General features: G+C 45.0%; 1 protein-coding gene across 2 annotated transcripts in view; it reads left to right on the forward strand.

Annotated features, from left to right (window-relative positions):
• Positions 1-4,941: 4,941 nt before the first annotated feature.
• Positions 4,942-15,202, forward strand: part of Ncbp3 (nuclear cap binding subunit 3) — a 29,699-nt gene continuing 19,438 nt past the window's right edge. For both annotated transcript variants that reach the window (NM_001108281.1, XM_087572936.1), the window contains exons 1-3: positions 4,942-5,146; positions 6,888-6,953; positions 9,979-10,084. In NM_001108281.1, coding sequence (NP_001101751.1) covers positions 4,964-5,146; positions 6,888-6,953; positions 9,979-10,084 — 355 coding nt within the window. In that variant the 5' untranslated portion in view covers positions 4,942-4,963. The remainder of the gene's footprint in view (positions 5,147-6,887; positions 6,954-9,978; positions 10,085-15,202) is intronic.

The raw sequence follows: 15,202 nt of genomic DNA on the forward strand, positions 1-15,202 counted from the left end.
TAGCCTCAGTGCTAACACTGGTCATGGGGTCCTCCAGGGTGTTGATAGCAAATGTCATCCTTGAGGTCGGACAGCCTTGAGTTTGAACACCAAGTTAGGCTCCCTACCTTATAACGGACACCTTTGGCAGGCCAGGTCATTTCGGGAGCCTTGGTTTCTTCAGTACAAATAGCATCAGCATTTTCATAGACTTTTGTGACAGCAAATTAAGTCCTTGTTACAAGAGCCTGGCTTGTTATACCTAATTCAGAAGATGAGCACCTTCCGGGGAAACCTGGGTCTGCCGCCCAGCAGGTCCAATATGGCTGCTGTTTTCCCAGCCGTGGTCTTGCAGCTGGGCAAAGCTGGAGACTGATGAGAGCTGAAGACCAAGAAGATGACCAAGCTAGAAGCTGTCAGTTGGTGATCAGTTTTTCCACTTGAGGAATGCAGACCCTCAATGTTCCTGGCTGCTTCTCGGTCACCTTATGCTCCTGTAAAGGGCAGTACCAAGCCTCCAGAGGGGAGACGGTGACCAGATGAGTTTGTCAAATGCCAGACCAATAAGTGGGTTTTGTTCCCATTCCTTTGCTATCCCCACAGCCCCTCAGTTTCAGCTCCTAACTCTCATCTCACTGGTCTCCAGTCCATGACCCCACTAGCTGCCTAGCAAGAATCCCACTCTAGTATTCGGGGCTGCTGCTGGCCTCTCTGGGTGCCCTGCTGGCTCAGGTTCCACCCATCTACCTCATTCACTTCTCTCCCCATCATGTCTTCTAGCCCCCAGACCCCTCAAGGGTACTGCCTTCCCCATAACCCCACCTCTGTCTGTCAAAGTACGTGATACTCTCAATCAAGATGGTTGGGTCCTGACAACAGAATGTTGGAGAGAATCACAGGCGCTTCATGTGATTTCTCCATGAACCTAATCCTTTTAGTGTGCACACTGGTAGGACAACTGAGGCCCAGAGAAAAGTGGCTTAGAAAAGTGTCAGGTTAGACTCTACATCTCTTGCTCACTAACCCCCAACCCAGGCCTTTCCACACAAGCTCCCAGGAGAATTGTAAAGCCCTACACATGCAAAGACATGTGGGGAACCCAGAGATAAAAACTACTATACCACATGGGAGAACGAAACCCAGCGCAGTGGGGCTGGTTAAAGGTTTGGAAGGCAGTTGAGCATGCCTTGGGGAACCTTGGTGCCTATGAGAGGATGTCTACAGACTTTAAATCCTACAGACCTGTTTCCAGGTATCTGTTTTCCTCAATCTCTCAGTCTACATGATGGCTCAGGTAGGGGTGGGGGAGGGGAGATATGGAGGGTTCCAGATTCCTCAGGGGGATACATATCTCAGGTTACTGGGTGACCTTCACTACACACAGGAGAGCACACTCAAACAGCCTTCAACTTCTCAGATGTAAATTGACAGTTTCCCCTGTAGGGAGTCAGGGAGTACGTGTCTTGGGTGTCTACTGAAGACATTGTCAGTATAGCAAGTGGCAGTCTGGTTGGACTAGGCCTCTGAGGTTCAGTGCTACTGAATTCCAGGCTTAAATGTTAGGGGATCCCTCCCTAAAACTCTTCCTCCCTACACACATGTACTCAACTGTACCTGGTGGCCACAGACATTTCTCAAGCTGAGATGAGAACAGGTCAAAGCTTGGGTCTTCACTGTCCTAGAAATCCAGTGTTTATCTCTTCGTGCCTCCCTGCCCCTCTCCACAACCCACTATTTACTAGAAGGTCACATGGTTGGAACCATACAAATGTAACTTTTCTCTGGCACAGGTAGTTTTAATGAGCAGTAAGATTTGACACGGGGAGGGCCCAGGCTCTCCTGTCTTCCACGTTGACCTTAAACTTGCTCTGATTCTGCTGCTTCTACCTCTGAGTGCTGGGATTGCAGCTGTGTGCTCTCATGTCTGGTTTATTCTATGCTGGGGATTGAGCCAGGGCTCTGTGGGTGCTGGGTAAGAATTCAGTAGAATTCAGTTAAGGTAGGGACACACGCAGCCTATGTCTTTATTTTATATTTGAAAATTATACATATTTTTTAACCTTAAGGGGGGAGGAGAAGGGTAGTGTTCTATAGCTCAGGATAGCCCTGAGATCCTGGTGATCATCCTGCTTCAGCCTCCTGAGTGCCAAAATTACAGGTGTAAGCAAGTATGCTCAGCTCTGACTGTATGTGCGTGTGCTTATATGTAAGTATGGGGTGTGTACTCGTCCATGTGGGTATGCGGAGGCTGACGAGTATCTTCCTTGATTATGTAAGTACAGTTCACTCAGTGGCTGGGAGAGGGTGTAAGATCTCCTGGAGTGTAGACTGTAGGGACTGCCTGATGTGGATGCTGGGAACTGAACTTGGGTCCTTTTCAAGAGCACATGTGCTCCTAACCACTGAGCATCTCTCCAGCCCCCTCCTCTTTATTAATATTTCAGACACTCAGGCCCTCTGAAAGAGCATTATGTACTTAGAACCAGTGATCTATCTTCACTTTAGTTTTTGAGGTGGGGTCTTCTCCGTGAACCTGGACTACCGGATTCAGCTGGGATGGCTGGCCAGTGGGTTTAGGGATCTGCCTGTTGCTGCCCCTCCAGCAGTCAGGGTTTAGATGCCTGTCACTTTGTCAGGCTTTTACATAAGTGCTGGGATTTAGAATCGGGTTCTAGCACCGCAGGAATTTTATGAGGTGAACCATCCCTCCAGCCCCACTAACTGTAACTTTTTGAAAATTACTTTTTTTTTTTTTTTTGGTTCTTTTTTTTCGGAGCTGGGGACTGAACCCAGGGCCTTGCACTTCCTAGGCAAGTGCTCTACCACTGAGCTAAATCCCCAACCCCTGAAAATTACTCTTTACCACCTCCTAAATTTCTGTGGTTTCACCTCATTGGGCTGCACTGTGGGCGGAGAGGCAGAGAAGTGTCTGGAGTAGCAGCCTGGGAGCTTAGTGTTGACTGCCTGATGTGTCCCTGTCCCCACCCCCACCCCGCTGTGGCTGTCCCAAGGCTTCTCTGCACTGCAATTTCAAATCCCTCTGAATTGAATCCTCAAGCTGCAAGTCTCTTTAGGAGGGAGAGAGGCCTGTGTGGCTGAGTAATTAACCGCTTCTGTTTCTCCTACCTCCCACTCTGTAGGCCCAGAAAGATAGCGTAATGGTGGGGTTCATGACTGTCACCCACAGCTGGCTATCCCAAACACAAACCTTTCTATAAAATATACACTAGGAAGCCAGGCATGGTGGCACATGCCTATAATCCCATCACTCAGGAGGTAGAGGTAGGAGGATTAGGAGTTTAAGGTCATTCTCTGCTACAAAGCGAGGAGCAGGCCAGCCAGTGCTACACAGCAAGATTCTGTCTCCAAACAAGAGGGCTTGGGTAAAGCTCACTGGTAAAGGGTTTTGTTAGCATGCTCAAGTCTCTGGGTTCCATTGTCAATACAGCAAAAGGAGAACAAAAGGAAAGGAAGGGGAAAGGGAGGAAAGAAAATGCATTCTATTCTTTTAACCCAGTTTTGTTCTTACATTTGTACTGCACTCAATGGATGTTGCCGTTCTGAGGAATTCCATCTTGTTTGTCCCAGGGTGCAGGCCCATTTTAAGAAAAGCTTGAATGTGCTGCACCACTTGTGTTGGGTCTCATAAGCACACATAATTAGCACGTTTGTTCCTTACATTCTTCTTGGAGGTGTGTGTCACCTCTTTGTTCTGCTGAAGGAACTGACATTCCGTGCCATGCCCAAGGTAACCTAGTGTATTTGATTCTTGTATTCTTCTGCTTTAGAATGATTTGTCTTTCTCTGAAAGGATTTTTAGGAGTTCAGATATATGGTCTCAGATATATATTCCTGGTTCAGATCGGGAGATAGGTCTAGAAAGGACCCCGAGCTAGTTAAATATGACATAGGAGGAGACACAAAATCAGGACTCATGACAGACAAGAAGTGCCTTCTGAAAGTCTGATTGTTCAGACTTTCCTTTTTCCCAGCCAGATTCTTACTAGAAACATTTGCAAGAAATCATGCTTGTGAGTCTTGTGATGGATAGAGCTCCCAGAAGTGAGAAAATGGAGTCTACGCTCTGGTTGTGCCCTTTGGGTAGGTCACTGCAATCTTTGAGCACCCCCTTTCCATTTAAGATAGGGTCTTCTGTAGCTTAGGCTGGCCTCAAGCTAGCAAGTGCCCCTTGGTGCAATTGGAGGATAACCTTGAGCACCTAATCCTCCTGCTTCTATCTCCCAAGTGTGGGGAATACAATCATGTACCACCATTACCAGTTTAAATTTAGTCAGGTCTCACCTTGGATCCCTGGATGGCCTGGCACTCGGAGATGAGCCTGCCTCTGACTCCTGACTACTGGAATGACAGGCATGTAACCCTACACTGGGCCCTAGTTTAAATTTTTTGACTACATAAAATGGTTCAATTACTGGAAGACTTGACAGAGACAAAGTTTACTATGGAAATAACTTTGTAAACGCTCAGATTGCCGAGATGATATATTATAGTTCATTCTGGGCTCTGAAGTACAATTGCCTAGGCTTAGATCCAGGTAAATAACCTACCTTGAGAAAACCGTGCCTCAGTTCTCTCCTATGTAAAATGAAAATAATAATAAAAGAAAGTAATAATAAAATCTTATTCCTAGAACTGTAAGGGTTCAAGCCATGGAAGTATTCGGCACGCAGTAACTGCTCAGCGGTTCTTAGAAGTATAGTCCTTAAAGTGTAGGTATTTTGGAACCTCAGACGAAGCTCCACCTCCATTCCTGTTTCGTCCCGCCCCCTACCCCGCAAAATCCCGCCCCAAGCTGGCCCCAGGTTCTGAGGCCACCAAGGGGGCGCCAGAGATAAGGACGGCTCTCTGGTAGAAACGGACGACGCTCTAGGTGACAGAGGTGCTTCTCTGTGGTCATCAGCGACGGCGCTCTAGGCGGCCGGAGTGAGGGGCGGGCTTTCTGTGGTGCGGCCGGCTGGCAGCTATGGCGGCCGTTCGCGGCCTGCGAGTGTCTGTGAAAGCGGAGGCCCCCGCTGGGCCGGCTTTGGGGCTTCCGTCGCCCGAGGTGGAATCCGGTTTGGAGCGTGGCGAGCCGGAACCCATGGAGGTTGAAGAAGGCGAGCTGGAAATCGTGCCGGTGCGGCGCTCCCTAAAGGAACTGCTCCCGGTACGGGCGAGGGGCGGGGGCTGAGGAGGAGGTCGCCGAGCGAGTGTCCCTTGCGAGGCGGGGAGGCGGTGGACAGCGGCGCTGGCGCAAGTCCCGGAATGCGGCGAGGGGCACGAGCGCCGAAAGGCGGGGGCCGCGCATGACCCGGAGAGCTCCGGAGAGAAAGGACGCCGGGGCGCCCGGAAATGGGTGCAGAGAACGCTGGAGGAGGCGGGGGTTCTCGGAGAGAGTTGGGGACACCCCTCTGACTGCCCCTCGGTGCGGGCCCGTGGCCCGGAACGAATGAACTGAGTTCGGCTGAAGATAAAAGGGAGTCGCGGGCGGGAACAGAACCGGATCAGTCCTGAAAGGAAGTGTTAGGTGCCGCGGGCGTCCAGGTCTCCTGGTGGGTCCTACCCCGGCGGAGTTGGTGTCACTTAAACATGACATTCGCTCTTCGGTTGGGAGGGCTAGACTTGTCAAACAGCAGACACTTGTGTGTTGGTATTGTGAATGAGTGTCCTCATGTCCCCGCGTGCCTTCACTGCGTCTACTTGGTGGTCCCAGCTTCTGACGCACGGTGACATTTGATCTTTCTTTAACCACAGTGGATATGAGGAGTGTTTTGTTTGTGGTTTGGTATCCACATGCCCGCTCCTAAGGCTGGTGTGAGGCCTGGGTAGCTTGATTTTCACACATTAACTCCCCCCCCCCGTTTAATTATGCGATAGCAGGTCTTGGTTTTACGTTTGAAGTTATAGTGAAGGGTAAGGTAGTGGTGACAAATATCTTTGGTAACATCTATAGATTATACTGTGGTCGTGACTTTAATCAGTTTAACATGTATATATCACACATCTCTCTATGTGCTGGTGTAATTCCAGGTGCCGAAGAGCAAAACTCCCTCTTGGTGTTTGCCCTAGTAGGGGACACAAGTAAATAATTTCCTTTTGTGTTAAGTGCTACAGAGAAAACACATCCTGTTAATAGGATAAAGTACAGTGGCCAGGAGGGATGTGAAGCAGTTGGTATGTGTTGGGATGCACAGGGAAGTCCCCCGAAATAGATTCAGCTTTAACCCTAAATGACAAAAAGGGGCCAACCATGTTGGTTGGAAAGGGAGCAATTCCTAGCAGGGAGGACTGCAAGCACAAAAGTCTCGGACATGAAAACAAGATTGTTTTGTTGAAGAAATGTTGGGTTGTCTTCAGCACAAGAGGAGAGCAGAAGTCAGAAAGATGTTGTAGAGGAAAGCAGGGCCTAGAGATTGAATGCAGGGGCCAGGGTATTGGCTGCAGACCCGAGACTTCAGTCCTCATTCTAGTCACTTCCCCTCCTTTTTTTCATTGTATTAGGCTGTATTTTTCCCAGAGATCTAGGACTTGAAACATTTTTGTGGAGGCATTTGCTCCACCTAGTGGCCTTTCATAGAAAATTTGTCCTGTCTGGTTTGGGGAGTTAAGTGACTGTCTCATTTTTGACATTTTTCACAAAAGACTTTAGGCTTTCATTTATCTAGATGCCCTGAGTTGACAGAATTACTTAATGTTATGCACAGGCTCCTGCCTGGGGTCTGGAGAAGACTTCTTATTAGAATGGTTGCTTTCTACTGTGGAGCCTCAGAGATAGACTTCCTCCTAACAAGGGTTGTTAGAATGGAGAAGGGTTGCTAAAAAGAATGGCTTCAAAAAGGGCCAGCTGTCAGGCTGCCTTTTATGGTGGATTGTTCTGTCGGAGTTTCTCATTTTTCCTCTTCTGGTAGGACACAAGCAGAAGATATGAAAACAAGGCCGGCAGCTTCATCACTGGGATCGATGTCACCTCCAAGGTGAGACAGACGGTGATTATTCAGGTTGATAAGCAGATAGAATTAGTGAATGTGGTCTTTACCTTTTACACAATGGTAAATATTTTTGCCTCATTTTTTCTTTTGTTGCTGATATGTATCTCATCTATCTATGATACACATATCTCATAATGTCAAATATCTACATCTGTCTGCCCAACGATGTCCTTATATATCCTGAGACCGTTCAGGCAGCATTTGTGTGTGCACATATCCATGAAAAGATAATCACTGAACTTAGTTGTCTGTGCTAACCATTTCCAAGAAAGAGTTTGCACTGGGAATGCTTATTTTAATATTTATTATTTAACATTCACTTGTTATGTAGGATGGATGTGTGTGTTTTGTGTCAAAGTGTGCATGCTGTAACACATGTGAAGTCAGAGAACAACATCAGGTGTTGGTTCTTACCTATCATCTTTTTTGTTTGTTTGTTTTTTGTTTTTGTTTTATTTGAGGCAAGATCTCTCTGCATAGCCTTGGCTGTCCTGGAACTCACTATGTAGACCAGGCTGGTCTCAAACCCACAGAGGTACACCTGCCTGTGCATTTCAGGTGCTAGGATCAAAAGCATATGCCACTACATCTGACTTTTTTTTTTTTTTTTGCTGGTAGTAGTATTATTGATAATATTTTTAAATTTGTGTATGAGCATTTGCCTGTATGTATTAAGTGTACCACATTCAGAACTAGGATGTGAGGAGCTCAGGAGAGGACTTCAGATCCGTTTGGACTGGAGTTTCAGATAGTTGGGAGCTGCCCTGTGGGTATTGGGAACCAAACCTGGATCTCTGTAAGAACAGACAGTGATTGTAACTGCTGAACTATCTCTCCATTCCCCCTCCTACCTTGTTTTTGAGGTGTTCTCTCATCTCTGTCTCCTGTCTCTAAGAATGTAGAAATTACAGACAAATGCTGCAGGGTCGGACTTTTACATGGTACTGGGAATCTCATTCAGGTTGTTAGGCTTACCTGGCAAGCACAACCACAGTCATGCTATGCCCCTGGCCTCGGGGATGCTTAAAGCCATTAATGTATATCTGTGGAAACACTGCTTTCCAACTTAGAAAAATGGTTAGAAGTTGTCTGCATGTCTAAGCTTTGAGGGCCATGCCGACTGATTATCCCCAGCATCTGACAATATTGTCTTTTGCTAAGTGATTGCGTTACCATTGTACCACCTCCATTATCATACCTCAGAGTGAAGCCTCTTAGTTCCCATGTGATAAATTGTCCATACGTTGCTTTAATTCAGTTCATTCAGACTTTTTCTTTCTTCATGATTTAAATGTGTGCTGTTCAGTTTAAAACAGAATTTTCCATTTCAATTGTACTTTTTATTCTGTGTATATATCAGTGTTTGCCTCTGTGTGTTATGTGCACCATGTGCCTGCCTGGTGCCTATGGAGGTCAGAAGAGGGCATCAGATCCCCTGGAACTGGAGTTACAGACAGTTGTGAGCTACACCATGTGGGTGCTGGAAACTGAACCCTGGTCCTCTGTAAGAGCCCGTGTGCTTTTAAGTGCTGAGCCATCTCTCCAGGCCCAATTTAAAATGTAAAATATATATATATATATATATATATATATATATATATAATGATAATATATATATATTAGATCTTTAAAAACAAGAATAAAAGTAAGTATGTTATACTTGGCTTTTTATAATTTCTCCCTCTCAGTTTGTGTCAGATACTTAAAGGCCAGAAGAAAGAGCTGAACATCTTCTAGTGGAATAGAGAATAGTACAAAGTGAAATGTTCTCAGTGTCATTAAGAAGTAGACTGCTGAGGGTTGGGGATTTAGCTCAGTGGTAGAGCGCTTGCCTAGCAAGCGCAAGGCCCTGGGTTCCGTCCCCAACTCCGGGGGGTTGGGGGGGGGAGAAGTAGACTGCTTTCAACCTAATACTTGAAACAGGTACCCGGGAAAAGGATTTGGCTAGGAGATTTACTGACTCAGTGAAGTGCTTGCTGTGTAAGCATAAGAACTGAGTTCAGGTCCCTAGCACTCGTGTGAAAGCAAAGCAAAACAAAATGCATAGAAGTTTGCACCTGTAATCTCAGCACTAAGGACGACCTGCTCCCCCACCCTCAAATGCACACATACATTCCTACCCACACACTAAGCACACACACAAAAGCTGGGAAAGGAGATTGTGGTTCATGCTAGGAAGACTTCAGGGACACAGATGAGCATAACTGTTGGGAAAGAACTGAAGCATGGCTGCTTCCTCACACCCATAAACTGGTTTTAGTCAAACCTTCAGTCAGTACGCAGTTGCTGAGGGGCTGTTGAGAGCCATCAGAAGATCATAGTTGGACATGAATTTATTTTCACTTTTGGAAGAAATTTACAAAGCTGAATTTTTTTTTTCTTTTTTTGTCAGTGTTAATGCATCCTTGTCACTTAGGAATGAAAAGAGGCAATTTCATACACATAAGGCGGGAATAAAGGAGACTATTTTTGCTCTGGTGTTATTTTTATATGGGGGTGTGGCTATAGGGAGTGGACCATTCAGGCATCCATAATGTGGAAGAGCATAATAGGTGTGATTACCATGCCCACAGACAATGTAAATGATAATGGTAGTTGTGGAGCTCCTAGAAATAGCACTGGATCAGCTCTGCCCTTAGCTAGAGGAGATATTTCCTGCAAACCTTCCAGTTTCTTTTGTCTCCATTTCTACACTAAGAAAATTGAAAAGGTTAGGTTATTTGTTTTAACTTCTTAGTGTGATTGTCGGTGGTATATGAAATATCAGAAAACTTTATAAACCAGTGCTCACTGACTTCTTGACCACCTCCTGTGTTCTGGGTGCAGTCATGGGCTGTGATAGGATTGAGACTATTTCAGCCGGTTTACTGTAGACTGCGTATGTCCAGTTCTCTGCAAAACACATTCAAGGTTACTTATTTATTCTGATTTATTTGAAAGTTGCAGCATGTTTGTGATTTAACTTTCCTCATTCTCCCTTTATCTCTTTGCCTCTTTTTGTACTTTCTAGGAAGCAATTGAAAAGAAAGAACAGCGAGCCAAACGCTTCCACTTTCGAGCAGAAGTAAATCTTGCCCAGAGGAATGTAGCCTTGGACAGAGACATGATGAAGAAAGGTAAGGTGAAATGTTTTCATCCTGTTCCAAGAGTGCCTTCGTTTCATGTTTCTGGCTTTGTTCTGTGTGTCCAGTCATCATTCAAAATACCCAAGAAGAAGCGTTAAGGTGAGGTGCTGTCAGATTTTCTCAGAGCTAGAACAGTGGAACAGAAGAAGTTGTTAGGGAGGCTTGTGTCAGAGGTGAGATGTGCATCCTTGCCTCTGGACCTCCTCATCTGCTTTCATCATAGTGATGTTAGTTAGCTTCTCTTTGCCTTGAAGAATAGTGGAAGTGCATGTCTCACTGTGAACCTGTCTTTTAGGGCACTTGGAGCAGCTGGGATTTTTGTTGGTAATGATACATGGTACATATAAACCTCCCATTAGTTATTTTCAAAGAGAAAATACTCCCTACAACTCACAGCAAGGCAGTGATAGTGGTGGGTTTTTTGTTTATTTGTGCAGCTGGGTGTAACTCTGAGACTTACTCAAGCTAATCAAGTCAAGCCACCACATCCCCAGCCCAATTACTAATTTTCTGTTTGCTTGCTTGAGGCAGTGTCTCATGTAGCCCAGACTGATTTCAAACTGAAGATGATCTTGCTTCTACCTCCCAAGTTCTAAAATTCAGGAGTGCACCATGACACTCACTAGCAAAGCAACTTTTGAAGAAGGGAGCCTTTGATTGAGTGAGCCTACATCCTTCTCATTGCCTTATCTAGATCCATGAATACGAAAGGCCTCTCTCTGTTGTACTTATAAATACTGGTGTTTATAAAGGGCTCAGGAGGCAGCCTTCTTGCTGCATGTGGAAGCCCTGTGGGGCGGGGCTGTGTGAGTCTCTTAGTCATGCTTGGGCAATGAAAGCAGAAGCTCCTGAGCCTGCAGGATGGGGGAAATGGCTACTGTCTGCTAGGGACGTGCTTTCCTACGGCACTGTGTTAAGCACATGTTTGTTTTTCACCGCAAGCCTCTGAGGAGTATATTTTTTAATAATTATTTTACAAAGGAAGAAACAGGTTATAGAAGTTTAATTAGTTACTCAGAGCTAATGAAAGACTCAGGAGTCTAACCTATATCTGTCTCACTTTAAAGACTTAAACCTTACTTTAAAAACATTGTTTTATTGTGTGTGATTTTAGTCAACAATTGCTTATAGAAAGCAATCAAAATCTTACGTTTCTGCCAAGTCTTTGATTTAGGTAGAATCTCATGTAGCCCAGGCTAATCATGAACTCTGATCCTCCTGCCTCTGACTCCTAAGTTCTGAGTTTATTGGTGTGTGCCACCATACTCAGCTATGCAGGTATTTCATTTAAAAAGCAGGAGGTTTGCCTGGACATCAGTTGGGGAATATTGCTCATTCTATAGTGCAGCCTGAAAACAAGACTTAGGAAGATGGCCTAACCAATGCTCCTGAATCACTGCTACTCACCCAGATGAACTTAAGGTAGAATCGTGGGAAGATGGGGTTGGATAAGCCCTAGAGGTAACTATTGTTTTTGTAACTCCTGGGTAATTTAATGTGGAGTCAGGATTGGACAGGATTTGGAACCATTGGTTTTGAGCAAAGGTTCTGAAGCCCACTTTCCTGGATTCAAATTCTTTTTGTAGCTCTGTAACCTTGGACAAAATTAGACAGAACTGTCAGGAGTCTGACGAAATGTTGCAGCTCTTAGATTGGTGTTTCGCACATAGTAGGCACCCAGTAGATGTTAGTTTTCTGGTATTCTTCTAAGTAGTCGCCTGAGCAGACCAGCCTTCCACTTAGAGAGGGAAGTTGAAATAGGTCTCTTCATACCCACAGCTACATTAGGTGTCAACTGATTCATTTTCTTATTAATACCAACAATAATAACACTTGTTAAATGCTTACTGAGTTACAGTTGCTCTGTTATGTGGCTAATTTGTCCCTTAGGGATCCCCTGAGGGATTTTACTGATGAGAAAATCCAAGTGCTCAGAGAGTGAGAAATTTGCCTGAGGTTCCATAGCCAGGTATATAGCAGAGCTGGACTTGAAGGCTGGACTGACTGGAAGCCTGTGTTTTTATTTTGCTAGCATTCAGGGACACAACTTGACACAGGCTACATCTATTATGCATCAAAAGGGGTTAGTTAGCTACTTTTGAATGTCTAAGCAGATTGCTAACTAGCTTTTGTCCTCATGTCTCCAGGATCAGAGCTTTTAAAGTCGGAAGGGACCTTCTAGATTATTTAGACCAGCTTCCTTCTCAATACTTCAGGCCCTTGTCATCCAGAGGTGGTATGAAAATCATTATGGGGCAGGTAACTTTGTCTTAGGATACTTGCCTGTGTGGAACATTGCTCTCTGGGAATTTCTGTCCCGTGGTTGCTGTCTGACTTCTAGGAAAAACACTGTTAAGTACTTTGCTCATTTATACAGCGATCTTTCAGGAGACAGGAATACAGCCTCAGGGACTGGAGCAATGGCTCAGAAGTTAAGAGTACTGGCTGCTTTTCCAGAGGCCTTGAGTTCAGCAACCACATCTATAGTGAGATCTGGGGCCTTCTTCTGGCCGACAGGTATACATGCAGGCAGAATGCTATATACATTATATGCATTATATACATTATATACATATATGCTATATACATAAAATAAATCTTAAAAAAGAAAGAAAGAAAAAGAAAAAAGAAAAGGAACTACAGCCCCACTGCTCTTTCTTTCCTTTGAGACAAGGTATTAGGATAGCCCGGGTGTGCCGTAGAGCTTAGGCAATCCCCCTGCCTCAGTCTGGGTTGCTAGTGTGAGATACCTCATTTGGTCCTAACCAACTTTCTTTTGTTTGACATGTCTTTCTGGTCCTCCATCTCTCTCCGGTTTCTACACGTCCTTCCTCAGGTGCTATGTAGAATCTGGATATGGTATCTGTGTTGAACAGCAGACTTGTTGGTCCTTGTCCTCTGTCTTGTGCCAGCCAGGGCTGTAGAGCTGTCTTTGGCCTGGAAAATCCTTGAACTTGTAGCTTCTCCTAGCTGCTGAGTGGTGTGCTAGGGTTGCAGGGTTGTACCATCACACCTGGCTTTTTGCCCTTTCTCTCTTAATTTTTTCACTGTATCTTCTCCACCTTAAGTCTGTGTTGTTTCTTTTTCTTGATCCAGTTGTCAACTGTGTTGTACAGTGCATTTCCATCTGCAGAGAAACAGCTGCACTGATGTCCTGTGCTGTATACGTTGACTCTTGACGGAGCACCATTCACAGTATTCTTTGAATTGTGTTGACTTAGTAATCTTGTCAAAAAACAGATCTTGGAGCATGAGTCTAGTGTGGCTTTTTTCTTACTAAATTCATGGTGTTTCCTGTAGGAAGAGTTGGTGTCTTAAAAGATCATAGCTGCTGTCGACTAAATTTCAGACTGATGGAGAGAGAGCTTTTGCAATCTCTAGTTTGAATCTCCTCCTTTTCTCTACATCAGTCCTTTTCAAGGCTTCGAGGTACTCTCTTCCCTTGCTCCTTTGTAGAGATTATTGCCTACCTCTGCAGTCAGCATGTTGGGATGTAACTCTGGCTAGAACTGAGTCTACAGAAGTGATCCTTCTGTCCTTGTGTTGTTTCTCATGTGTACTTCGGCTCTGCATTAAAGGTGTGAGCTGCTGCTACTTCCAGCTTAGTGGAAGAGCAAAGCAGATCAGCAGTTCTGCCCTTTCTCTTTTTGCAGCAAGGCAGTTAATGAAAAAAGGAAAGCTATTAGCACTTCATTCTTGTTGTTTGGTTGTTTTGTCTTTGTTTTTGTTTTCTTTTGAGACTTTATAGCTCTGGCTGTCTACTCATTTGGTAGACCAAGCTGGCCTTGAACTCACAGAAGTCCACCTGCCTCTTCCTCCTGAGTACTGGGATGAAAGGTGCCTTCTGCCACTGCCCAGCACTGTCAGCACTTGATAGGCCTGTTCCTGTTGTTCTGGAAACAAGGTCCTTATCATGACAGGCTACTGCAGCATGCTACCCACACTGCCATTATCACTGTGCTTGTGTGTTTGTTTCTGGTCTCTTTTCTCTTTCTAGGGTATTGCCTCCTAGCAGTTCTACATCAGCATTTTCTGTCCCTGCAGAGTTTCCCTTTGTCCCTGGAATTGACTCTTTCCTTCTCCTGGGATTGTGTGATAGGTTGTGCTTACCTGAGTGCTTGCTCCACTTTCCATGGAGCCTTTTTAAACTGTTCCTATATTTGGGAGCCACTAGTTTTGTTTTTAATTCTCCTAACCTGAGGACTGTGGATAGTCTTTTTTCTTTAGGTTTTCTGAAATCTCCTCTTCTCCTGACTTGAAATCTGTCCTACTCTGTTGAGGGCCATCTTCCTTTTCTATCAGAGCATCCAAGATGGCACCCTGAGTGCCTGACTTGAGAGCAACACTGAGTAAATACGCAGCGCAGGTCACCTGCTGTAAGTCTAGCACCTCTTAGCTTGTTTATTTCACAGTGACATTGCAGGCAAGGTGAGGGCCTTTTCCTTTGGCATTCTTCCATGAGATCTTGATTTTAACAATGTTCTTATTTCTGGGGGCCTTGCTTCTGGCAAGTTGGTTTTCTTTTGAGAACAAACCACATGCACATGCCAGATAAGTGCTTTCTCACTGAGCTCCACCCCTAGTCCTTGTTTTCTTATTTTGAATAAGGGTCAGGATGGCTTTGAACTTGGAGTCCTTTGGCATCAGCCTCCTTAGTAGTTGGGATTAAGACCTGTGTCACCACGACTGGTTTTTGACTGGCTTCTTTTGAAGAAAATTGTCTATTGTCAATATGTGTCTCATTCTGATAAATTAAACATATCTAGACAGAATTTTTTATTCTTTTACTCTTTTTAAATAAGTTTTAGGGCTAGAGAGATGGCTCAGTGGTTAAGCCCGCTGGCTGCTCTTTCAGAGGTCATGAGTTCAATTCCTGGCAACCACATGGTGGCTCACAACCATCTGTAATGGGATCTGATGCCCTCTTCTGGCCTGCAGGTATACATTCAGATAGAGCATTTATATACATAAAATAAATAAATCTTTTTTAAAGAGTAAAAATATGGGGGCTGGGGATTTAGCTCAGTGGTAGAGCGCTTACCTAGGAAGCGCAAGGCCCTGGGTTCGGTCCCCAGCTCCGAAAAAAAGAACCAAAAAAAAAAAAAAAAG

The sequence above is a fragment of the Rattus norvegicus genome, chromosome 10 (assembly GCF_021556685.1).
Source record: "Rattus norvegicus strain SHRSP/BbbUtx chromosome 10, alternate assembly SHRSP_T2T, whole genome shotgun sequence".
In the NCBI taxonomy this organism is placed as follows: Eukaryota; Metazoa; Chordata; class Mammalia; order Rodentia; family Muridae; genus Rattus; species Rattus norvegicus.